At 48.2% G+C, this 22,952-nt stretch overlaps 7 protein-coding genes and 1 non-coding gene across 8 annotated transcripts in view; 3 read left to right on the top strand and 5 right to left on the bottom strand.

The window, feature by feature from the left end:
- The window catches only part of CNE00190 (structural constituent of nuclear pore, putative), a 6,776-nt gene extending 539 nt beyond the window's left edge, over positions 1–6,237 (top strand). The window contains exons 2-12 of the mRNA XM_024657138.1: positions 1–451; positions 512–568; positions 626–4,460; positions 4,512–4,789; positions 4,854–5,003; positions 5,060–5,165; positions 5,224–5,364; positions 5,418–5,554; positions 5,602–5,689; positions 5,745–5,983; positions 6,036–6,237. The exon at positions 1–451 is cut by the window's left edge and continues 217 nt beyond it. Of these exons, the coding sequence (XP_024512820.1) occupies positions 1–451; positions 512–568; positions 626–4,460; positions 4,512–4,789; positions 4,854–5,003; positions 5,060–5,165; positions 5,224–5,364; positions 5,418–5,554; positions 5,602–5,689; positions 5,745–5,983; positions 6,036–6,173 (5,620 nt within the window). The 3' untranslated portion in view covers positions 6,174–6,237. The remainder of the gene's footprint in view (positions 452–511; positions 569–625; positions 4,461–4,511; positions 4,790–4,853; positions 5,004–5,059; positions 5,166–5,223; positions 5,365–5,417; positions 5,555–5,601; positions 5,690–5,744; positions 5,984–6,035) is intronic.
- A 649-nt stretch (positions 6,238–6,886) lies between these two features.
- On the bottom strand, positions 6,887–6,994 carry CNE00180. The gene has a single exon. It is a non-coding gene; the product is annotated as a tRNA-Lys (tRNA).
- A 58-nt stretch (positions 6,995–7,052) lies between these two features.
- CNE00170 (cobalamin synthesis protein, putative) lies at positions 7,053–10,240 on the bottom strand. The gene is made up of 15 exons (XM_024657137.1): positions 10,090–10,240; positions 9,841–10,021; positions 9,745–9,790; positions 9,420–9,685; positions 9,277–9,346; positions 9,155–9,227; positions 8,774–9,100; positions 8,616–8,723; positions 8,369–8,557; positions 7,958–8,306; positions 7,758–7,884; positions 7,685–7,696; positions 7,541–7,635; positions 7,420–7,480; positions 7,053–7,359 (listed from the first exon to the last, which is right to left on the bottom strand). The coding sequence occupies exons 4-15, from the start codon at positions 9,573–9,575 to the stop codon at positions 7,235–7,237; spliced, it is 1,692 nt and encodes a 563-aa protein (XP_024512817.1). The 5' UTR covers positions 9,576–9,685; positions 9,745–9,790; positions 9,841–10,021; positions 10,090–10,240; the 3' UTR covers positions 7,053–7,234.
- A 254-nt stretch (positions 10,241–10,494) lies between these two features.
- On the top strand, positions 10,495–12,774 carry CNE00160 (expressed protein). Its single transcript, XM_570707.1, has 3 exons — positions 10,495–11,015; positions 11,073–12,365; positions 12,420–12,774. The coding sequence occupies exons 1-3, from the start codon at positions 10,618–10,620 to the stop codon at positions 12,751–12,753; spliced, it is 2,025 nt and encodes a 674-aa protein (XP_570707.1). The 5' UTR covers positions 10,495–10,617; the 3' UTR covers positions 12,754–12,774.
- A 56-nt stretch (positions 12,775–12,830) lies between these two features.
- Positions 12,831–13,665, bottom strand: CNE00150 (hypothetical protein). The gene is made up of 2 exons (XM_570700.2): positions 13,579–13,665; positions 12,831–13,495 (listed from the first exon to the last, which is right to left on the bottom strand). The coding sequence occupies exon 2, from the start codon at positions 13,437–13,439 to the stop codon at positions 12,957–12,959; it is 483 nt and encodes a 160-aa protein (XP_570700.1). The 5' UTR covers positions 13,440–13,495; positions 13,579–13,665; the 3' UTR covers positions 12,831–12,956.
- A 202-nt stretch (positions 13,666–13,867) lies between these two features.
- Positions 13,868–18,371, bottom strand: CNE00140 (transketolase, putative). Its single transcript, XM_570699.2, has 11 exons — positions 17,970–18,371; positions 17,859–17,921; positions 17,696–17,807; positions 17,497–17,652; positions 17,275–17,448; positions 17,057–17,223; positions 16,479–17,009; positions 16,302–16,417; positions 16,134–16,255; positions 15,592–16,076; positions 13,868–15,539 (listed from the first exon to the last, which is right to left on the bottom strand). Exons 1-11 carry the CDS (start codon positions 18,042–18,044, stop codon positions 15,378–15,380), a joined length of 2,163 nt encoding a protein of 720 aa, XP_570699.1. The 5' UTR covers positions 18,045–18,371; the 3' UTR covers positions 13,868–15,377.
- A 407-nt stretch (positions 18,372–18,778) lies between these two features.
- On the bottom strand, positions 18,779–20,438 carry CNE00130 (conserved hypothetical protein). The gene is made up of 6 exons (XM_024657136.1): positions 20,075–20,438; positions 19,903–19,986; positions 19,449–19,847; positions 19,300–19,404; positions 19,156–19,253; positions 18,779–19,098 (listed from the first exon to the last, which is right to left on the bottom strand). Exons 1-6 carry the CDS (start codon positions 20,076–20,078, stop codon positions 18,886–18,888), a joined length of 903 nt encoding a protein of 300 aa, XP_024512942.1. The 5' UTR covers positions 20,079–20,438; the 3' UTR covers positions 18,779–18,885.
- On the top strand, positions 20,309–22,657 carry CNE00120 (sugar transporter, putative). The gene is made up of 11 exons (XM_570698.2): positions 20,309–20,436; positions 20,489–20,506; positions 20,566–20,642; positions 20,694–21,031; positions 21,081–21,490; positions 21,574–21,584; positions 21,632–21,762; positions 21,812–21,933; positions 21,978–22,089; positions 22,148–22,342; positions 22,387–22,657. The coding sequence occupies exons 1-11, from the start codon at positions 20,381–20,383 to the stop codon at positions 22,534–22,536; spliced, it is 1,620 nt and encodes a 539-aa protein (XP_570698.1). The 5' UTR covers positions 20,309–20,380; the 3' UTR covers positions 22,537–22,657.
- Positions 22,658–22,952: the final 295 nt, after the last annotated feature.

Below are 22,952 nucleotides of genomic sequence, written 5' to 3'. Positions count from 1 at the left end.
AAAGGAACTGTTGAAGGTAGTGTTGGAGCAGGGGGATATGATGGGGAGTGGGTGGGAGGGGTTGAAGGAATTTGTGGAAGATTTGTTGGGAGCGAAAGTGACCCTTGCAGATGGCGGTGGGAAAGAGGGGACCTTGGTAGACCAGATACTCAGCCAACTATCTATTCTTCAGACGAAAATCTCTTCCCTCCTGTCCACTTCGTCTTCGGGACAGGGATATGAACTCCAACAATTCCGGCTTACAGCTCTCCGAGCTGAGCAGAATAAGTTGGCAGGGATACTTGCGTTGATTGCGGAAGGAGGCAGATTGGGGAGGGGCCAGGTTATAAGGGTTTTGAAATGGTTGGCCAAGGTGGAAAGGATGGATGCTGTGGTGGGTTTGGTGGCAGCGAGCGTTTGGGCGGCGTGGAAGCCCCTGGAAGTGCTGGATGCGTCGGACGCGAGGTATGATGTGAGTTTGTCTTTTCGTGTTTCAATACGTATGAGAACGGAGCTGATGGAGGAGGAAAAGGTTGCCGAGGATTGGTGTCACGATATCAAGTTCCTCAAGCTTGCCTCGAGTCTTGCCGTGAGTACTGCCATCATTCACTAAGCCAGCCAAACTAACACATGTACAATGATGTAGCTTCAAGAACGGTGGGCGATCCCTCGTCTTCGAGAATCCATCAAACTCTCCTGGTCCCTTTTCTATCTATCCTGCATCAAACACGACCCCAGCGTCATCCAGACAGGTATTGATCAACATGAAATGGAAGGATGGTTGCTTGACTCTATCGCCAACGGCGCATTCCAGTTCCTGCACGAGCTAGTCATCTCCATTCGCCAAGAAAGGGGCTGGGATGAGCCTGACGAGGTGAAGGAGGCTGGCACGGATTCGCTTGTCAAGGTTGCACTTGCGTCGGATAAAGGGAATGACGAGTTTTTGTTTAGGCAGTTGCAGGATTTAGTTGATATCCTCGCCGGGAAGAAGCAGTTTTTGCGGAATCTACGGAATAGGGAGGAAGACGCTTTGATTCGACGATCGTCTATTGCTCTTTCGCACATAAACCCTAATGCCGACGCCAACGTTTATAATTACCAAACTTTTCTCCGCCTCTTTGCTTCAATCTACCGCTCCCTCCCTCCTGATTCTGCTCTCGATTTGTGGGGAAATCCGACGTTCACCGGCACAATTCTCGATACTCGTGGTGGTTTCCCCGGTCCAGCCTTTTGGGAAATGTTATCCTCAATTTCCTCTGGTCCTTCCTGCGCTGCCATAAGCTATGAAAGGCTCAAAGACACCCGTCTCCCTTGGACAGCTTTATTCAAGTTTTATCAACATTACATCGACATCATGCCCCACGCTTATGAACCTATCAAAACAACACGTAACCCCCCGCCATCGCTAGACCCTATGCCTATGGAAGAGGTGGAGATATGTAAAGGTTGGACGGAAGTGTTGAGCACGGTGGTGAAATGGTCGCCCGCAGCGAGGGGTGCGTTATTGCAGATGAAACCGCACCCACTTGGTGTGCTCTGGGATTTCGTGAATTGCGAGAATGTGCCACTCCATTTGAAGGCGGCCATACTCAATGCTATCACTGCTTTCACTTCTCGCCCTTCTCAATCTCAGTCGGAAGGCTCCATTACCACCCACGATCCAATGGACGACGAAGTCCTTGTGCAGTCAGTAGGGTTTTACGAAAAGATATCATACCGCGATCCGAATGCAGATGTGAGGTATCTGGAAGGAGGAAGGATACCAGCTCCGGTGGGGTGGTTGATTAGGATGGGATTCTTGGAGGGGGAAGCGGGGAGGTACGAGCTGAGTCGTGCTTACGTCAATTTTCTCACTGCACTTTTACCTTCTCCCTCTTCCTCATCGTCATCCTCTACATCGGGAACCGTCTCAATCTCATCCACATTAGGGAAACCTACTCTATCGTCTACTCGTCCCAGGTTGAGCAACACTCTGAGACGCGGGACTTTCCAAGTCATCGATGGGATATTACTTTCACTCAAGATGAGGAGGTATACGAGGGATTCAGAGAGATGGGAGGTCCTAGATGGGTTGACAGCATTTTTGGAAAGGGCGGTCCTAGGGTTCGATATGAGTGAGCTTCTAAACCTAGGCTCTGGGTCTGGTTCCAGCTCTAGCGCGAGTTCTGTTGGAGGAACAGGAGGATCAGGTAGGGGAATCGGACAGATCGCCCTGGAATTGAGTGAAGAACCCGGCTTTATCGTCATCCTCCGTCTGCTAAGCGAACGTGATATCTTTGCCGTCCTCGCAGAGGTTTTGGACAGTGCCGCTTCTTTGGGCGGGAACAGAGAGAGGAAGAAGATTGTGAGCAAGGTTTTGAGGCAGGTATTGAGGATCTACCACCGTGTGATGGAACTCCAATTGGTCTTTGCCGACGTACTCCTACTCGCTCTTACCGACCCTTCTCGAAACCCAGTACATACTCTGAAACGACCGTACGGCCTTCAGCCGCTGGATAACCATCTCCTCGCACATTTGACAAACGTGAACAATATCGCTTTGTTGATAGGCGATGATGACCCAATGATCTCGTACCTTTCCACCAAACTTATCGCGTTGCTCTCCAATTCTCCAGTGTTCAATCGATCAGACTTGTTCCAAGGGGAGTACAAGGGTGAGGTGAATCGGTTGGCGGGGGTGTTGGACGTTTCGGATGATTCAATCCGGATATTGCAAGGATTTGTGAGGAGGTTAGATGTGGAAAGTGAGGATCCGGAACAAGGTGTGGAGGCAGTAGAGGAGATAGCGTTGCATGGGGATATCGAGCAGGTCAAGGAAGAATTACCCATGGTCATTCGTTCGGTTATCCTCGACATCCTGATCGATGGTACATCGTCATCCAACACCTCACCTAACATTGCTCATTTCCTTCTCGGATACGATTTCCGTCATCGCCAATTCTCATTCTCCTCTGAAGAGGGGTGTCTTCAGGTTGTTTTGAAGCAAATGCTTGAAGGTGCCGGATTGGCCGGATCGACGGGTGAAGGTGATGGGATTTTGGAGATACATCCTCAGTTGGGAGCGAAGAGTGCTGAACTAGTGTATCAGCTCTTCTCGGGAGTGTTGACTGGAAGAGCGACGTTGGCGTACGCAATGTCCGTCACGGGCTATTCGGCAAGGCAACTCGCCTCTTTGCCCCGCCAGTGTCCTGAATGGCAAGGCCTCGTTCCCCAGGGCAGTTCCCTTTCGGCCCCCTCCATTTCCACAACAGGATTGGGATGGGCTGTGACAAGGGATACAAAGGTAGAAACCAGCTCTGAGACCTTGGTGGCCTACCTTGAATTCCAACGATGGATCATCTCAAGTGCCTCTCTGGAGATTTTTACCTATGACGGCCATGGCGCATCGGCTTCTCGTATCGCCCAGATCCTTTTCAACGGCCAAACACAAGCCCTTTCCGATAGTGGCGACGTAGGCGATGGTGAAGGGGAAAACCGGCTCCCTCCGCTTTTGATCGACCTCCTCAACTCTGTTGATGTACAATGGGTCGAAGAACCTATCGATAACCGCCAGCTTGAATTCTATGCGTCATTTGATTTCGATGCTTACAAACGACCGGATGTGGATTGGTGGGATATTAAGGGCCTCGGAGCTGGTTTGACGGCGTTCAAGAAACAGCTCGAGGGGCAGGGAGCGATCACTCAGGCGTCGATCCCAGGTGTAGATGCCGAGGCAGAATACGTGCTTAGGCGTTTGGGAGGAAAGAACAGGGAAACCGACGTAGCGATTGCAAAGGGCAACTTCCTTGCCGCTTGGAACGAATTGCTCAAGGTGGGATTAACCTTGCTCTTCGCTAGGCACATCACAGAAGATCACCAAGAAGCTATTCTCTTCGACCTTCTTGAAGGTTTACTTGCTCGACTTGACGGAGAGATTGACCTTGCTCCCGGTGTGGAGGATCTGTTATGTGAATCGAGCTTGGTGGTGATGACAACATTGGTCGGCGTGCTCCAGAAGTTTGAAGGAGTCAATCTTCCAGTAGAACAGCTCGGAGCGGTTTTGGCAAAGGTTGTAGATGCTGCTACGAGGCCGGGATCGACAGAAACTGCAAGGGGAAACTTGTATGCCGCGATCACACAATACCTCCAGCTCATCATCCCAGCCAACTCTAACATCCCTGATGATCGATCCATTTCCGGTTCAACAGTTGACCCTCTCGCTTCCTTTTCCAGTACTACCATGCTTCAGCGCATAACGCTTCAAATATTTGCGGCCAAGAAGGAGAGACTCGTACCCGGGCTTTGTAGAGACGCCATGGATGATCGGGATGTGTGGAAGACGCAATGCTTTGCGTTATTGGGTGGTGTCGTCAGCATTTGCCAGGGAGAGAGGGATAGGCACGTTGTGGCGCCGTTAATTAGCAATGGGTACCTGCCCTTGTTTGTGAGGAGTGTTAAGGAAAGGGAAGGGGCATTGATGGAATGTCTTGCACCTGATGCTGGTGAGTGTTTATGTCATCCGATAGAGATATGTAATAACGAATTTGTAACAGAAAACCTCCACGCTTACTGGGTGTTTGAGGCCAAGATCGCCTTTCTAATCGCTCTCGCATCCACTCGCAAGGGTTCCGAAGACCTCCTCGACGCCGGCATCTTCGAGATCTTTGCCACATGCGGCTTCATCAATATCCAGCTGAACGAGGGCATGCTGGATGAGTACGCTGGGGGAGAGATTGTCGAGAGGCAGCATCGAGTACTGGTGGCCAGTCTACAATTGCTCACCCGAGTGCTGTCGAGCTTGCACAAGTCTGCAAGGTCAGGAGCTGGTCATGTGAGTCCCCTCCTTAAATTTCTGACACATTATTAGTCAACTGATTGTGTCTGTGTACTGGTAGGCCATAAGTTTCCTCAACGCTCACCGCGAAGCGATTCTTGCGCTCGTCCGTGAACCTCAACGAAACCTTACAGTGACCGCACTTGATGAATGTCGATTGGTGGTATCTATTTTGGCCATGGTTGTGCACAAGGTTTCTCCCGAGGATCTGGTGAGCCAATGCTGATTCTGCTACTACCTGCGCGATATTGACTAGTATCGGCGTAGTATTCCCCGTCAAGTTTTGGCGCTTTCCACCTTGCTGTGTTGTCTGCCGCTGCTCACGCTTTTGACAAAAACACTTGGGTCGAAATCGCCGAGGAGAATAGCAAAAGTACGCCGTGCTCATTTCTTATATTGGCCATTCATCTGCTTACTATCGTCGACGTCAGTTGAGTCGCAGATGGTACTTCTTAACCAAGTCCTGCTTGCCTTCCTCACCGCCGCCACAAATGGCTTGAAGGCTGGATCTGGGAATCCCGTGTTTATCACCGGTGTACAGAGGAGTCATGGTAGCGCTGTCAAATATATCGGTGAGTTTCTTTCCTCCCCATTTCTTTGAAACCTGAACTTATGACCTTCCAAGCCTCTGCTCCTTCACTACAAATGGCCGTCAACCTTCTCTCTGACCTTGCCGAGACGACGGAAGAGGTGTCTAACCAGTATGAGGTGATCCTTGATCGAATGCAAGACGGAAGCGATTTGGAAGAAGAGGACGTCGAAGTGAGTCATTCGCTAGACATTGATTGTTGGTATTGACACCTCAACAGAAGCTTCGTAACGAGTTCATTGGCGATGCCCCCTTATCAGATGATTTAATCAAGGTTGCCTTTATTGCAAGAAGCCAGATGTTGTTCAGTATGTCATCCTACACAGTCATGTATGAATGAACCCAGCTAATTGGGCACCACAGATATGATTGAGTCGCTCCTTCTTCTCATATGGCGACATCTTTTATTCTATGCCAACGACGTTCGGGGATCTCTTGCCCCTATCCGGCCAGAGAACCTCTCTCCTTCACTCAGCTCATTCGCCATGTCTCAACAAGCACAGATGGAAGCTTCGAGGTCAAATGCAGGGACAATGAAAATGCTGGAAAGAGTAGCGGCGGGTCTGAGAGGGACGCTGATACGATTAGATGATATGGAAGTGGTGAGTCTATCGTTCGGCGGTGTTCGCAATTCTGTTAACGTTTATCATGTAGAACCTTGAATTGAGGAGACTCGCGACGGGCGGAGGTGCAAGAGGTGATGCATATTCTGGCATGCTTGTAAGGAGGTTAAAAGAGATAGTTGGGGGCCTAGTTGGTGAAAGGGAAATTATGGAGGAGGATCAACAGTAATAAGAACATTGTTTGGTACGATTCCATATGAAAAGGCATATATAAATGCATGATTTTAGCACTCAATTGCAGTTGCGTCCCGTAGGTCGTTGACGAAAACAGGGCAGGAGATAGAATGACCTAGCGGACGTAAAATTCTTTGGCATTCTTGGAATTGTTGATGAGCGGATCCTGATATACCTGTGTGTTCAGCGACGGTCAAAGTCATTTTCTTTTTCAAAAGAATTTACTCACCTTCCTATAGATATCCCTCGCAACACAATCAGATTTCTCTTTTACGTCGTTAATAAACTCACACGAAATCTTGATAAACAGAGAAAGCGGAGCCAGCTGATGCTGCTAGTTTTTCTTCCCTGGTTTGGATCATAAGAGCTGGTTGCTTCATGGTTCAAAATCAGCTTTTGGTCATAAAATCATCACATAAAAAGGGATATTTACTGATGTCCTAGCAGTATGTCAAGAAGTTTATCAAAACGGTGCATGCAACACTGGACTGATGATCAACCAACTCTTAGCTTCTCCAGCGAGGGTGAACGGTTTTTTTGGCATATGCATCAAAACGAAACATGCTTGAGACATTTGTAAGCTTCTTTATTCGCTTCGACCACTCACACTACTATTGCGGCACAGTGTTGTTCATTTTTATTAGATGAAACATAATAGATAGAATAAAAAGAACGAGATTGCAAAAGAAAAAAGAAAAAGTGTAAAAAAGCCTCCGGCGGGGCTCGAACCCGCAACCGCACGATTGAGATGATGGCCCGTAACCAGTTCAAGCAGACTCTAAGAGTCGTGCGCGCTACCGATTGCGCCACGGGGGCTTGCTATGTTTTCGATCACCATGCAAATCATCAATTTTCCACACCAAAATCAACTGTACATTATTGTCGTAATCCGCGTTCATCTCCTACGTAGCACAGCATTCAAACTAAATCCACAGGTAGAATTGCTCCTCGAGTCGTATACTGAAATCGCCTGGCAAATTGGTAATGCCAAGAGTATTTTTGATATCCGCATCAATAAGAATGGTGCTAAAGGTGAAAGCATACTAAAGGGCTAAGCTACGCCGAGAGCTTCGCCTTCTTCGTTACCAAAGGTACGTCATGAGCATGCGCATGTCTGTGGCCTTCATTGACCTCTTCCTCCTCTACAGAAGCTTCGGGATCCATCCACGCTTCCCATCCATCTGCAGCGGCGTTAAAGTCAGCATCTGTTACACTGAGAGAGAGCGGGCTGTCACACTCACCATCGAAGACGTTACAAAGACGTTCCAGCTTCTTCTCTTCTGAGCGGCGAGAGTTCATAATCTTAAGTGTTCGTCAACAATCTGTTAGAGTCGATAAGTCAAGGCGAAAAAGTGAACGCACCTTTTCCCATTGAGCCCATTCTTTGTCGTTGAGGAGAGTGTTGTTAAGTGTTTTTGTAATGAGTTCTTTGTCTAAGTTTTGCCCGATAAACACCACTGTAAAACCTTAATCAGCTTGATTACCCAGAGAACATGAATTACCCACGTTCTTGACGGCCTAATCGAGCAAGAGAAGAATACAATTAACTATAAGTCTTAACCTCGTTACGGCAACTTACGATCGCCCCATGGTCCCATAAAGTCAAGCTTGATTGCATCAATAACCTCTTGATCGTCTCCGCCAGGCCACTCGCTTTCTGGGATACGGCACATCCAAGGACCACCGCCGTTTAAAGTGAACATGATCTATGCGATGGAAATATCAGCATCTTTTACAATTACAGCTTAATATGAAGCCAGAGGGAGAAGAGAAACATACGCCTGCCTGAGACCACTCGCCATGCACATGTGGCCTTGTAGCAAGCCAAACAAACCCTTTACTCCTTAGCAACCCCTTCCAAATAGGAGATTCCCTCTTGTACTTAGCCCGACCAGGCAAATCAAGCTCAGCTTTTTCTTTCTGCATCTGCTCGAACATCGCTTGTTTCCCTTCTTCCTCGGTCAATTCTTGAATCATCTCGTCGTCTTCATCTTCTTCGTCGGAATCTTGATCCTCATCGTCTTCGAATGTCGTTTGGAGGATGCAGAAGGGTTTAGATACGAGGTCCCAAAGGCGGCGAGGATGGAAGGGGCGACGGGCGGTGTACACGAAAGAGCCGATACCGTATCTATATGGTGGCTATGGTTATGGACGGCTTGGAAGGTTGACTAGACGGCGAGGCGAACTTACTCCAAAGTCTCGGGTTTGGGTACCATTTTCTTGTTACCTCGAGCATCGGTGAACTCCGTTAATGTGTTTTCGCGAAGGGATTGAAGCCATCCAGCACCCATGGCAGCTTTACCAAAGTCAAACAGGCGAGTGTTGAGGATGTCCTTGAGATCCACCTTGGAATAAGATGTCAAGATGATTTTGGCCGTGCTAGTTCCGTAAGAATACGTGGTCGTTCATGACAAACGCAAAGATACAATGGACTTACGGGTTGAGAGTTTTCACTAAACCTTCCACTTTGGCAACGTGCTCCCTGGATACCATGTCCGTTTTATTCAATAAAATCACATTGGCAAACTCGATCTGGTCGGTCAACCTTGCCTCGATGTCAGTGAATGACCGAAAAGTCGAAAAAGGTGAGCTTACAAGTCGGTAATGTTTCTCTCATCCTCCGGTGCGACTTCCTTTCCATGACGATCGGTAAGGAAGTCTGTTGTATCGAAATCATCGAGGAAGGTAGTACAATCTACCATACTGACGCAACAGTCGAGCCTGGCAACCTTTGAAAGACCACCAGCATGGATTAGCTCGGCCAAGCGACGCCGGGACTCAGGGGTAGTGCTGGCGTCTTCGGGAAGGGAATCGATGATTTCCTCGACGGTACCTTCCCCCATGGTTTCCGCAAACTCGGTGGTAAATGTTTCGGCAACTTGGATAGGTTCAGAGATACCGGAGCTTTCGATAATAAGATAGCTACATCATGACTGTGGAATCAGAGTCGGAACCGCTAAAGGAAATGGGACATACTCATATTGGCCTGCTTCAGCTAGAGTAGCGATTTCTTCCAACAAATCCGCTCGAAGGGTGCAGCAAATGCAGCCTGAAAAAACGTTAACAAAGGTCAGGCGTATTTCGTGGGAAAGAAGTACCATTTTGCATCTGTACAACCTTCTCTTCCTTCTGAGTAAGTTTGTGGTTGTTGATCAATGCGGCATCGATCTGTGACGCAGTGAGCGATTGTCCATAGGAGAAGAGGGCCAGAAGACGTGATAGGACGATGGAAGTGACCTACATTCAAAGATCCCATATCATTTACTACGACTGCGCATCGTAGTCCGTGCTCCTTGGACTTGAGAATGTAGGATAAAAGGGTGGTCTTTCCACTACCTAAAAACCCACTCAATAGGGTAACAGGGAGGCGCTTGTCTTCGTCAGTAGGGACGGGCATTCTGGTTAAATTTCACTTTCGAGGCGAAAATCGATAGATGGGAGATGGAAAGAGGGAAATTAAGACGAGACGTGCACATGCCCTTCTTTAACGTTCCGCTACTCCTGGTACTGGCGAAACTGTCAGCTAGCCATTTCACAAAAAGTGCACGTCAAGTTGATGCACTTACAATTATCGAGGACCTGCCCGGTAGTAATCCGCATTGTTCCATTGGCCTGCGCTGATCGCTGTTATCCCATCTTATCTATATCGTAAAAATCTGTACCTTTTTATTGAGGACTGTACGGCCTGCTATACTTCCATATGTTACAAAATGGTGAATGAGGATTGGACTGTCGAAGTCCTTTCAAATCAGACAAAACTAAACGGTGATGACTGTTTTGGTAGCCAGCCCTTTGCCTTGCATTACGCATCTTCACGCCCAGCTCATCTGATTATGGCATCCTCTGAAAACCGTAAAGGTCCATATTCGTTCTCACCACCTAGCTCCGTTTCAGATGTTTACGAAACCTACCTAGTGATCTGCGCCAAGTGCCTACATAATGTGACGTGTCCTCCATCAGAGTGTTTCATGTCGTAGATAGTCGGCAGTCGCTATACAGGCCTACATATCTGAGTACCTTTTGGCAGTCAGCAAGAAACTAGGGAAATGCGAAGTGTATGAGGTTGACGACAACGAACCGTTCGTTGCCATTCTTCTCTCCGCCGTCTTCGTTGGCTGTCGGTCCTTGTCTTGAATACGTAAACATGGCACTAAGTTGCGAGATCGGACATATCCGCTGACTTAATTAAATAATAAATAACCAAAACACCATGTCATTCACTCGGCTCGTCGACCGTCGACGTAACGTCATTTGTTTGGCCGTATCAATTTTCATTATCGATTCTCGTTTCGTGATTGGTTTTATATCCCCCGAGGTATCCAAATAATTTGCTACATACCCACTGATGACGCTCTTCGGTACATCCATTCTGGATTTATTGTTTCATTCATTTAAATAATTAGACAAACAACAATCGATCACCAGAGAAAATCCCACCTATGTTTGGTGGATTATTGCAATTACTACCGACTCGTCAATCGTTATCATCCATCAAGGCCATCCTACGCTGGCGTTCTAAGCCCTTACATGTCGCTTTAAATCCCTTAGACAGAAACCTTTACCTGTCACCAGCTTCCGCGAGTTCTGCCGTCTATCAACATCAATCATCATGTCTGCTTCGAACGTGCTCGAGGGTGACCTACGAGCCAGCACAACTTTTTGCGACGATAGGCTTGGGTAGCCGATATATCCACTCTTCAGGGGGTACTGGAAATTCCGTTGTGAAAATCCTCAAAGATATAGGGGAGCTGAACAATAGAGTATCTGCGGAGAACTCAAAAACGGAGAAGCAGAACATTATTGCAGGATATCCTTGGCTTCGGGAGCTTCTCGAGTAGTGAGTCTTCGACTTGCGAATGCATACATTTGCTATGTTATTACTGATGTCTAATAGCGTATATCATCCAGATCACCGCACTTATATGACATTTTCGTCTCTCAAGTCCTTTATTGATAATTCACCCAAATCTTTCAAGTCCATTGATCTCCCTTCAGTTGCCACTTCCGATCTATCTCTCATTGAGTTATTCGATCTATTATCTCAAAAGGCCGTAACAGGTCATGACGCTAAGAGGACGGTGGTAGCGTTTCTGAAGGCGAATGGTGTCATAGGAAATGACGAGCTGTTAAAGACATTTGGGAGGCTGTTGGATAGAAATTTAGTGGCCGGGTTTGGGGCGAAGACGTTAGTAAACGTACCGTGGGTGGAAGGAGAGTCGGAGTTGTCAAATACAGTGTCACCTCCATCGCTATCCAAAAAATATCCATCAACGCAGATTACTTCATCGTCCAAACCTTCCCAATTGGCGTCTTCACCGAGACCAATCTCTCCTTCCGTAAGCGGCGTTACACCCATCCTCCCAACCTTCAGACCTCTCGACAAATTCGAAGTTGCCCTCGGTAAATCGCTCGAACCACCATTTTCCTCATTATTCAAATCCGAACCTGTTTGGTATGCTTCTCGCAAACTTGATGGCGTCCGATGTCTCTCCTTCATCGACGTTCTTGTCCCCTCCTCCTCTTCCAAACCCCTCGAGTTCGTCCATGGTCATTTCGTCTCTCGTTCTGGTAAACCATTCCACTCCCTCACCAAACTTTCTGAACAACTTCGCCTGCTTGTCAAAGACCATCCAGACAATCCCTTGCGAGAGTGGTTGAAGAACGATCCGGAGGTGGTTGAAATCCGTGAAACAGGAGTTGTAAAGCGGTTGGTACTCGACGGAGAAATTTGTTTGATGCGCCCAAAAACGGAGGAGGAGTTGAAGGTGGTCCAGCCGAGAGATGACGGATCAGCGGCGGATAAGATGTGGATCGCATCAGACCCTTTCATTGAAGACTTCCCTTCTACTGTCTCAGCCATACGAAAAAGCGGAACCATCCAGCACCTCTCTTACTTTGTTTTTGACGTCCTCTCCTGGGCCGAGGTCTACGCCAAACAAGGTCTCCTTCGACCCGGCCTAGGAAAGAAGTTTAGCGAGCGGATAGCGGATGTTGAGAGGCTGGGAAATTGGTTGAACAAGTCATTAGCATTGGAGGGGATAGATGAGCAGGAGAGAATTATGAGGGCTCTGGTGCAGTGCAAGGTTGAGAGACCGGAGGATGTGGAGGACATGGTGAAACGCGCGGCGAATGAGGGATGGGAGGGGTTGATTTTGAGGGCGGATCAGCTTTATAAGGGGAAGAGATCGTAGGTGACCGTTGTGTACCTTCGGAAAATCAGCGAAAGCTGACTAAGGCTTAGATCGGACGTTCGAAAGTTCAAGAAATGGCAAGACGCCGAGTACGTCGTCAAATCAGCAGATACCAACATTATGCGCCTTGCTATCAACGGTGTTTTCGACGAGCATGAAGCTCTCGCTAGTGTCTGGATTGAGCATAAGGGGCACCCTGTCTCCGTAGGATCTGGGTTCTCAGCTGAGGAGAGGCTGAGATATGCAGAGAAACCTGAAGAGATTGTGGGAAAGACGATAACGGTGGAGTATTTTTCCGAGAGCGAGGCAATAGGAAGAGAAGGAGCGAAAAGTTTGAGATTTCCTAGGGTGAAGGCGATATGGGGTGGGGAGAGGGATTTGTAGAGTTGTATTTAAAAAAAACGACATGTCAGAACCGTTTGTTGTACGATCCGCTGGCTGTGAAGGAAGGTAAAGAGGTAAATTTACATGAATTTCATCTTGGGCATAAACTGTACATAGGCAACGTGTTCCGCCTAGTTTCCTTCATTTAGTTCTAAAAAATGTACTCGCTTATCGTACACAGGCTTCTACATATTACTATCCATCTAATCCTCCCTGTCCACTGGAGGCTTGATCTTCAAACCGTCTCCTCCAAGACTACCGAGTTTGATGATTCCACCATCACCTTTCTTCTCGACCCTCTTCAGCTGCCCCTGCCTCGGTCCTGTCTCATGACTACTAGAAAGAGCTCCCGTCTCAGCGACCGTAGGGTGTGAAGCGGGCTCGGCCGGAAGACCAGTGTCAAGGTATGCAGAATCAGCAGCCGTCACCGAGTGGGGAGAGGTAGAGTTCTGAGGACTGCGAAGTGGAGGAGAGCGAGGTTCAGCTTTGGGTGATTCAGGTTGTTCTGGGAGAGGAGCAGGGTGGTTGTTGAGTTTGGAAGGGTCAATAGGTGGTGAAGGGTTGCTTTTTCGGCGAGCGTTGGGAGAGGTGGCGACATCAGAGGGCAAAGAAGTGGGAGAGACAGGTGCATGAGACGCTCCCGGAACAGGAATTGGTTCGGGGCGGGATTGTGCGTTGGCAGACATGGTTCTCTGTTGTCTTTTTTTTCTCTGTTGGAGATTTTGCCAGGTTGTAAGTGGTGCTGTGAAAGGCAAACATGGTCAGCAACTATGTGACACACAACGTGTGAAAGGACTATTATGTGTGATGGTCGTGTGAACTCACTCTTTGGCAGTGTTTGACGTGTACAGTCCTGTTATAAGTATACCGTGTGGATGGTAAAGTTAAATGGGGAAAGGGCGAATATGAGAATTATAAAGCTTTTGTAGAGGATGCCCGACGCAGCGAACGTCACACCGCTCTCAGCTGCGTTCGCAGAGGAACGAAAAACGCTCAGGGACTTGGCGGGCGATTCCAGTGAAACAACAGCAACGTCATACATACCCTCTCTAATCAACCTTGTAATCTTCTTGTAATCATATCCGAAGCCGCCCGATGTGGCATTTAATCTCCTTTTTCTAATGTGAATCATGAGAAAAATGCGCATATCTTTAGCGTTCCTGAACCCTATTTATTACAAGAAGTGTTCATCAAATAGCCTTGGAAGTCGTGTGATTCTAACTCTGCTGTAATTCCGAATAGATAGGCGTCGATCCATGCCGTTAGGGCCTCTGTTCCAATGAATCTCAGTCGGTAGACCTTCCAAACAGAACAAAGTCCGAGAAGGGTTCACGGTGGTTTATACGCGCATTGATGTGGTTTGCGAGTGGAGCAAATAATTGTCCGCGAACATTTTACGAGGCAAGAGAAGAAACGAGTACAAAATACAGCGCTGCTTTCGGGTTGTGCGCATTCATCACGACTGCTGCGGCGTGAAGCTGTGACAATCTAGCTTGCATTTACTAGCCCCTCTTTGCTGATCACTGCGACTTCTTTTTGCATACCTACATCTGCAAGAAAGGAAGAGGTTGGGAAATGTATGGGATTATGTGTCTCATCTGCTGATGTTGTACAGAAGCTTGGCTTCCCATCTATTCACGCCCGCTTGTCCATATCATCTCGTCTTCCCCATGCCGGGAGGATTTCAAAGTGACGGTGCTGGATCAGAAGCTGGTGAAGCAGGTTGGTGGAGAAGAACCGGAAATGGAAAGGGGAATGATCTCGGAAGGACCGTCCCTCATTCAATCAATGCACGACTGGGGATGAAACGACGCACGCCTCCATTCAATAGGGTTCAAATTATCAACAAGTTGTTGGGCCATACATGGGATCTTGCGCGTAAGTGCTTTCGATCTGTACGCTCTTCTCGCATCTGTTGACGCTGTATACAAACATGTGTGCTGTATATCCGCTTTGCCATACATATTACTCCAGTCATATGAATACGGGCCCATTCAATCTTTTGGCTATTCCATCGATCTAGCCATTTATTATATCGAGCGAGTTCACGTAGCACTGTTGCGTTGCCATTGACCAGCCAACCCTTCTATCTTCCAGCATCTCAACGTCGCGGCCTACACCGGCCCCTCATGATTCTGTTCTTATGCCTGGTTCCAATCCTTCTCATCTGGCGATTTGTTTTTCAGCTACTGTGTTTAAGATGGGAGGTTGGATTTGTGAATGATCTTCTCTCGGAGTATCAATGTCCTGCGAGTTACATGCGAGGTCCTCTCAGATCGAGCCGTCCAGTCCTCTCATAATTGACCTGTCGACGCATGATCGATGAATCGAAGTGATTTTAGTGCTGAAATGAAAAAGAGTCATCAAAAATCGTTTGCTGGACCCCTCTGAGTTGAGACCTTGTTTGACAGAATAAGCGAATTGTCGAGAGTGCATTGTTCCACATGTGAAGTGCAATTCTATATGAGAATGGCAAAGAGGTTCGATGTTTCCCAGATCATTCCGAGTGTTCATGCAGCACAATCTCAGTACTCATATAACATAATCCCAGCATCTGCGCAACCTAAGCACTGCGTGTCAATGCCATTTAACAAGCAATCACCATGGAACCTTGAATCTCTGACTCAATGTTGCGTATAGCGCAGCAACAGCTCTTCGAAATCACCAAGTCCTGGCCGGCCTCCTTTCGTTTGCCACCTGGCCGCCCACTCATCAATCTTCTCTGCCATGGCTTTCGGAGAGAATCCGAAATGCTCATACAGCTGCTGTTGAGGTGCCGAGTGACCCTATCGCGATTTATGAGCTGAGGATCAAATGCCAGAGGGGAAATAGCCTTACGAAAGTCTGCATGGACAACGAAGCATGTGCGTATCTAGCCCAACCGTAAGAAGCCCATGCTTCAATTGCGACCACGAGGGCGGTGGAGCTCTTTAGAACCAATTCTTTGTATTCTGCAGTTTGAATGTCGAAATGTTTCTGGGAAGGCATCGAGACTACTCGGACCTTCTTAACCGACTTCAGCAGCTTGGCAGACTCGATTGCTCGGGCGACTTCAGCACCGGTTGCAATAATCGTCATATCCGGACTTCTGTCATCACCGTAAACAATGTAAGCCCCTTGTGCGACCTTTGTACGGTCGGTTCCGGAAAGAAGGGGCACGGGTTGTCGAGACAAGGCGAAGATGCTGGGGGTGTTTGCTGATTGATCCGATAGAGCCAAGAGCCACATTCCCATACATTCCTCTGCATCGGCAGGTCGGATAAGGTTGATGTTCGGTAAGGCTCTGTAGAAAGCAGCCAGAGCGATGGGCTGATGGGTGGGACCTACCAAGTAATATTTATTCAGCAAAAATGGATGCCAAGGCTGAAGGGAATACCTACCATCTTCCCCTATACCGATGGAATCATGAGTGGCAACTCCGATGAATCGCAGATGTTGTAAAGCGGCCATTCGGGCGGCCGGGGCAGCGTAGATCCAAAACATGAAGAACGTAGACATGATACTTATGAAATGTAAGCAGTTGAAATAATAGGCAATTGGTCACTCACGGGATGAACATTCCCTTGTGATATGCTGCCATACCGTTGCCCAAACCCACCATTGCAAACTCCCTAATGCCGAAGCGAATTTGTCTGCCAGTGTAGTCTCCCAGACCCGAAGAAGGCTATGGACAGTGTCAGCCTTCAAATCAAACATTTCAAAACTGCAGTTTTAAAAAAACCCACGTTCTGGAACTCTACTTGACCATCGAAATTGACAAAGGTGGATTCGAGGAGGTCCGCTGAACCAGCGATGAAGGTATTATTCTTGGGCACCAAAGTTTGAACTGCGATTCCACTTGACTTCCTGGTAGGCTGGTCCCCTTGCGGAAGATCCTTTTTCGCCGGTAACAGAGTTTCCCAACCATCTGGAGCAAATCTGCCGTTCATTCGATCAGTCAGCTGTTTATACAAGTCTGGATACGCCTTTGAGTAGGCTTCGAATTTTTCGTTCCATTCTTCGTTTGCCTTTGCACCCTTGATTTTGCATTCAGCGAAATATTCGTATGCCTTGTCGGGAATAACGAATTTCTGAGCAGGATCGAATCCGAGTTGAGTTTTGACATATGCCACTTCATCGTCTCCCAAGGCTTGACCATGGGCCGGTCCAGTGTTGGCTTTTCGTGAGGAGTAACCAATGACTGTACGTATATTAACCAGACTTGGTTTCCCTTTGAACTGCTTGGCTTTGTCAAACCCTTCTAGGATCGCGGCAAGCTGTTATCCGCATGAGTCGTGAACTGGCTTAAGCATTCAACACTCACATCGTTCGAGCCATCATAGACGTCGATGACATTCCAGCCTTGAGCTTGCAGTTTTTTCGAAGTGTTCTCGGTAAAACAGTTGTCGATTCGGCCGTCTACCGTGACAGCATTGTTGTCATATACCAGGATCAAATTATCCAATCCCAAATGCCCTGCCAGCGAAATGGCTGCAGAACGTTAGCACCCAGACTTCTTTATTTCCGGTCAGAAAGAGATACCTTCCTGGCCAACACCTTCTTGTAAACAGCCATCACCGGTGAAACACCAGATTTTGTTGTCCACTATATCCAGCCCTTCCCTGTTGTATGTCGCCGCAAGCTGCTTTGATGCAATTGCCATCCCGACCGCGTTAGAGATACCCTGTCCGAGGGGTCCAGTTGTCACCTCGATACCTGCAATTGTCAATCATATCATCATCGCTTTGCTGAGATTCCACATGCCTGGGTATTCTATCTCAGGGTGTCCTGCGGCCATAGATCCCGAAGTCGCTGGGGAGTGATACATCTTGATTTGGTCCAATGTCCAAGCTTCGTAGCCGGAAAGATGGAGGAAAATATATTGGAAAAGACAAGCATGTCCAGCCGAAAGGACGAAGCCTATCTGGGCTCAGCTTCCTCAATTTTCGACGGCTCAACGTACGGTCTCGATTGAACCAGTCGGGGTTTAGAGGGTTGTATCTCATCTCATATCTCCACAAGGCAATCCCTATGGCTGAGGCACCCATAACAGTACCGGGATGACCGCCTTTGTACTGCGAGAACTTAGCAATCAAAATCTTGCGGACGCCGGAAACTGAACATACCTGCTGACACAAGTCTGCTGCAAGGCATCGTATCGTGTTCAGCACCAATTGTTCTTCTTTTTCCTGCCAATATGTCAGTCCAACTCGGCGGCAGTCGAAAAGCGCACTCACGGAAACTACTTTGTTGGTTGTGTGAGCCTCCCGGTTCAGCTCTCCGTGCCCATTCGTGTTTCTGGTGGCCGTCATCCTGTCATGTATTGTTCACTGTCTCAAGATCAACAGTGCAGACTGTCAGTCAATTAAGTACTGTTATCTATGAGGAAAGTATACAACTTTGCCCGCACACCGAACACAACAAATCCGGCAAGCGTTCTCTCGGACCGAGGCGGGTCCAGGACCGCGCGCATGATTACGAACTACCGTTGCGTTCCGGATTTGAAGTTGCTGAGCATGGGCTCACGAAAGTAGCTTTGAGCGGACCGAGGAGCTTTGGGCAAGACTCGGGATTTGAGCAGTGATGTCAATGCCACGCTCCATGAGTGAAAGCCAGCAACAATCATGCGAACCGACTTCATCGATCGTTCCACTCAACAGACAAAATCAGCGGAATTATATCCACACACGCACATCCGAACCGCGCGTCTGGTCCAGCTCCCTGGGACATTCACAGACCGCCGCCGGAGAATTTCAAAGCCCTTCCGCGGCACATCCTAGATAAATAATAAGGAACACATTTTCGGCTAGTGGAACACAAATCACACGGACGGCGAACCTTCTTTTTTTTTTTTTTTTTCTGGAAGTCTCTTGCACATGTACCGTCCGAATGCATCCACAGAAATGCGTCTAGATTGTTTCAGGTGAAACTCCGTTCCGGCTAAGTGATAAGTGCAAAGCTGCGCATTGCTGTTCACGTTGGGAAGGATATATGCATGAGAGTACCATCAAGAAACCCGCGAAAAGGGACTTCATGGCCTGTATCGTAATAGTGCCGGGGGCTCAACAATTAAGCACCAAGGATGATGCCGTCCTCAGTCCTTTGGAGTAAAATCACTGGTGCATTGCATAAAACTAAAGGAAATTGAGATGACTAGAATGCGGTGTGACCACCATCCACGAGAAGATCCGCCCCGGTGACGAAACTGGAAGCGTTACTGAGCAAGAACAAAAGTGGTCCTCGATATTCGTCAGGAGTGGATAGACGATCGAGCATACTTCCTCGTAGCCACTCCTGCTCAAGGTCGGGTAGCTCAGAGAGAAGTCCGTCCGTCATGGCTGTCCTGATATATCCTGGAGAGAGAGTCTATAGCGACCGTGAGCTTGGGAACCCGAGACGCAGAGGACACAGAATAAGACGTACGTTAACTCGGATTCCATGTTGACCCCACTCGGCTGCGACGCTGCGACAGAGTTGCAAGAGAGCCGATTTTGAGGTGTTGTAAGCCGAACAAGTCAAACCTGGGTCGTTTCAGCCTTTGTTCCCCTCAAAGGGCCCTTAACTTACCCTTGTTAGCAATAGACCCAGACATAGAGGCTGTAATGACGATGCTGCCCGCAATTTTACGTGCTTTCATTTCCTTAGCGGCTGCCTGCACCGTCAAGAAGGTTCCTGCACTTGGTCAGCTTCATCCCGATGCATAAAAATGGATGTACCGGTAACATTTACTTCCATGATTCGTCTGAAGTCCTTGGCCGGATAATCGAAAGCTGGAATCATTTGTTGGATTCCCGCTGCTGCAAAGAGTCCTTTGACCGGATAAGAACATGTCGAGTAGATGTCTGCGAATGAAGATTTAACGGCCTCTTCGTCGGTGATGTCGAGACGACGGTACTCGATTGTGCTTCCGAATCCCTTTGCGGTGCGCTGTGCGAGATCCCACTCGTCCGTGACTGGAGAGGGGAGAACGTCGACACAATATACGTGAGCGGCGGAAGCCTCAAGGAGGGAGATGGCCATGGCCAAACCGAGACCTCGGGCAGCACCAGTAACGATAACTCCTTGTTTGGCTAAGGAGAACAACTGGGGGGTCTTCAAAGAGACCAAAGGGGTGGCTGGATTTCAATCAGCTTACAGACTCGACGTCCAAGAGACTCGTTCCATGCTCACCGTCCTCCGGTTGAGGTTGACCGGCCACAGCCAGATCGACGACTTCCTCTCCGTTTTCGAATTTTTGAGCAGCATTGAAAGATTCTGCAGTCATGATTGGGAGTATGTTCACGATATGAGATGAGTTGTGAGCGACAAATACCAAAGCAGACAAAAAGTTGCTGTATCTTACCCATTTCATGTCGTTGCACTCGCCTCGGCTTCGAAGGTTACAACCCACAAACCTTAACTTCCATTCCTCGGCCCGAGGTCCTCATTCCCCAACTCCGCTGATCGTCAATTCCGAGGGAAGCCGTAGCGGGATCTCGGCTCTGGTACGCGGGGCACCCAGATCTAATCCAGATACTTATCTATATTAGGGGTTAGAGCTCATTGTTCGAACCTGTTTTAGCACTCGCCCCACCTCCAAGTCCTTTGTTGCCCCGGTTTCCTCCCTCATACCACTTCACGCAGAGCAAAAACTAAGTCATCCCCAAGCATGTTACGTAACACTCTCCTCAAAGGAAGAGCTGTCAATTGGGCCATCACGGCTTGGTTAGTCTTTTGTGTCAAACAATTAGTCGAAATTGACAAATTACTTATTTAGTTGCGGTTCCGCATTCTTGTATGTTTTTTTTTTTTCAATCTCCCACCTTTTAGCTTTTTTTACTTACTTCTCTGAAGACTTTTTGGATATGACCAAGGAGTCATGTCTGGTCTCTTGACCGGTTCTGCCTTTACGCAGCAGTTCCCGGAAATCGGTCAGTGCCCCAACGAGGGATGACTGAGGATTGCCTGCTGACGTTGCTCAGACACCACCGACGGTGGTAATGGTTCTGCCTCCCTTCAGGGTACCGTCGTCGCCATATATGAAATTGGATGTCTCTTCGGTTCCCTGTTCACTTTCTTCTTCGGCGAGAGATTAGGTCGACGCCGATGTATCATGCTCGGTTGTACGGTTCTGATCATCGGTGCAACTCTACAGACTGCCTCTTTCGGTATTCCTCAACTCATCGTCGGACGTATCATCACTGGCCTTGGTAATGGTGTCAACACAAGTACTGTCCCCGTATGGCATAGTGAGACCACTCAAGCAACGGACCGTGGTCGAGCTCTTGCCATCGAGCTGGCTATCAATATTTTCGGTGTTGTACGTCCACAACATGTAGAAGTTCCGATATATATGCTGATCTCACTAGATGACCGCATATTGGATTGATTACGGCATGAGCTTTGTAAACAGCCCGGCTCAATTCCGAGCCCCTCTGGCCATCCAATTGCTGTTTGCCATTGTAACCATCCTCCTCGTTCTCGTCCTTCCTGAATCACCCCGATGGCTTTTGAAGCACGGACGGGAAGACGAAGCTCTTGAAGTGCTCAACCAGCTCTCTCTCGCCACCGGTGATGTCCGGGTCGACTCTGTAAACCTCGAATATGCACAAATTCGGCTTGCCCTCGAAGAAGAGATGGCTGCAACTGTGCGGGACAAGAATGGCGATCCCATTTCGGCTGTTCGTGCATGTTTTACCATCGGAAGAGAGAGATATTTCTATCGTGTTATGCTTGGAGTTGGGTCTCAGTTCATGCAGCAACTGTGTGGTATCAACTTGTATGTTTTCTCTCGTTTTCCTTTTTTCTCTGTTCGAAACTAGCTGACTTCTTATCTTCTCCTTTATCACCTTCGCATATCAGGATCACATACTGTTAGTTGCTATCGAACATATGTTTGCCCCGGTACTGATAAAAACAGATGCTCCCGTCATCTTTGAACAGTCCGTCGGGTTGTCCCGCGACATCTCCCTCCTCATGTCCGGCTTCAACGGCATCGCCTACTTCCTGTCTTCTTTAATACCCATCTGGACCATTGACCGGATCGGCAGAGTAGGTCTTTTTCCTTCCGCACAATGCGAATTGCTCACCTTCTACTTAGCGTAAGCTCATGCTGTTCGCTGCCATCGGACAATGTGCTTGTATGGCGATTCTCGCGGGCACCACTTCGGTCTCCTTCAAAGGGACTGGTATTGTCGCCGCAACAATGCTCTTCCTGTTCAAGTGAGCCATCACTATCAATGAAGACGAGTAAATAACCCCAGTAGCTTCTTCTTCGCCGTTGGACTACTTGCCATTCCTTGGTTGCTTCCTTCAGAGTATGCCCCATTACCCATCCGAGCTTCTGCCGCCGCCCTCGCTTCGGCATCAAACTGGATCGTAAGTCATTTCTAGAGGACTGCCTCGTTCCCTCACAACTTGCTAATGTTTTGCGCAGTTTACATTCCTCGTTGTCGAAATCACCCCGGTCTCCATCAGTTCCATCGGCTATAAGACTTACATCTATTTCTGCGTCTTCAATGCCTGCTTTATTCCGCTCATCTATTTCTTTTACCCCGAAACCGCCAAACTATCCTTGGAGCAAATCGACTTGCTCTTCACAGGCGAAAAGATTCTAAGGATTTTGCCGGATGTGAGTCTGCCAACGGTCCTTTGTACTATGGCTGATGAATGTAGGAACTTCGAAACCTCCACCCTGGAGAGGAACACGGCATGGTCGAGCGTGAGGTAGATAGCAGAGCTAGTGGTGATGACAAGGACTTGCCGATCACCATTGAGCACCAGCGACCCATTCCGTTTAAAAAGGAGGCAACGGAAAAGGTGTAATTTGCCAGTTATTATAAATGGTTTTAAATGGTTTTGTCAGATTTTAGTTTTGTCGAATGGATTGTGAATTGTTGTTATACCAGAGCGTGACGGACGATGCATCGTTATTCAGACATTCTCCCTTTTTACACAGTGCTGGAGCCGTTCTATCAATGATCGCCATGGACATTGTTGTCTTAGATTCTACAGAAGCAAATTGAAAGAATCTTATGGGAAGCATTAATGACATGATAACTTGGGTCAATTGCCGTTCTGTACTCGTGTTTGTAGACGATGAGTGAAGGCAATTTGACTGCGGAGTCATCTATATCGAGCTGTCACACTCTTGCCCAAAACACTATACGAGATCAGAAATCATCATGACCCCCAAATAAAGTGATGCGTGCGGCAAGCGAGCCCTTGCAATACCATTGGGA

This window comes from Cryptococcus neoformans (genome assembly GCF_000091045.1).
Source record: "Cryptococcus neoformans var. neoformans JEC21 chromosome 5 sequence".
Lineage (NCBI taxonomy): Eukaryota > Fungi > Basidiomycota > Tremellomycetes > Tremellales > Cryptococcaceae > Cryptococcus > Cryptococcus deneoformans.
This window is presented reverse-complemented; position numbering and strand designations above follow the sequence as displayed.

Bases quoted from the DNA above. Each gene is read 5' to 3' on its own strand.
- CNE00170 (XM_024657137.1), bottom strand. From the start codon at position 9,575: ATGCCCGTCCCTACTGACGAAGACAAGCGCCTCCCTGTTACCCTATTG. The intron at 9,101-9,154 runs GTATGTCCCATT...GTCATGATGTAG, and splicing joins GCTGAAGCAGGCCAATATGA to CTATCTTATTATCGAAAGCT. The intron at 7,360-7,419 runs GTGAGTGTGACA...ACGCCGCTGCAG, and splicing joins TCTTTGTAACGTCTTCGATG to ATGGATGGGAAGCGTGGATG.
- CNE00160 (XM_570707.1), top strand. From the start codon at position 10,618: ATGTTTGGTGGATTATTGCAATTACTACCGACTCGTCAATCGTTATCA. The intron at 11,016-11,072 runs GTGAGTCTTCGA...GATGTCTAATAG, and splicing joins CTTCGGGAGCTTCTCGAGTA to CGTATATCATCCAGATCACC. The intron at 12,366-12,419 runs GTAGGTGACCGT...ACTAAGGCTTAG, and splicing joins CTTTATAAGGGGAAGAGATC to ATCGGACGTTCGAAAGTTCA.
- CNE00150 (XM_570700.2), bottom strand. From the start codon at position 13,439: ATGTCTGCCAACGCACAATCCCGCCCCGAACCAATTCCTGTTCCGGGA.
- CNE00140 (XM_570699.2), bottom strand. From the start codon at position 18,044: ATGACGGCCACCAGAAACACGAATGGGCACGGAGAGCTGAACCGGGAG. The intron at 16,418-16,478 runs GTGGGTTTTTTT...CACTGTCCATAG, and splicing joins GTCAAGTAGAGTTCCAGAAC to CCTTCTTCGGGTCTGGGAGA. The intron at 15,540-15,591 runs GTAAGGCTATTT...AAATCGCGATAG, and splicing joins CGTTGTCCATGCAGACTTTC to GGTCACTCGGCACCTCAACA.
- CNE00130 (XM_024657136.1), bottom strand. The intron at 19,848-19,902 runs GTGAGCATGGAA...ATTGAAATCCAG, and splicing joins TCAACCTCAACCGGAGGACG to CCACCCCTTTGGTCTCTTTG. The intron at 19,254-19,299 runs GTAAGTTAAGGG...GAAACGACCCAG, and splicing joins TGGGTCTATTGCTAACAAGG to GTTTGACTTGTTCGGCTTAC.
- CNE00120 (XM_570698.2), top strand. From the start codon at position 20,381: ATGTTACGTAACACTCTCCTCAAAGGAAGAGCTGTCAATTGGGCCATC. The intron at 22,090-22,147 runs GTAAGTCATTTC...TGTTTTGCGCAG, and splicing joins CTTCGGCATCAAACTGGATC to TTTACATTCCTCGTTGTCGA. The intron at 22,343-22,386 runs GTGAGTCTGCCA...TGATGAATGTAG, and splicing joins TTCTAAGGATTTTGCCGGAT to GAACTTCGAAACCTCCACCC.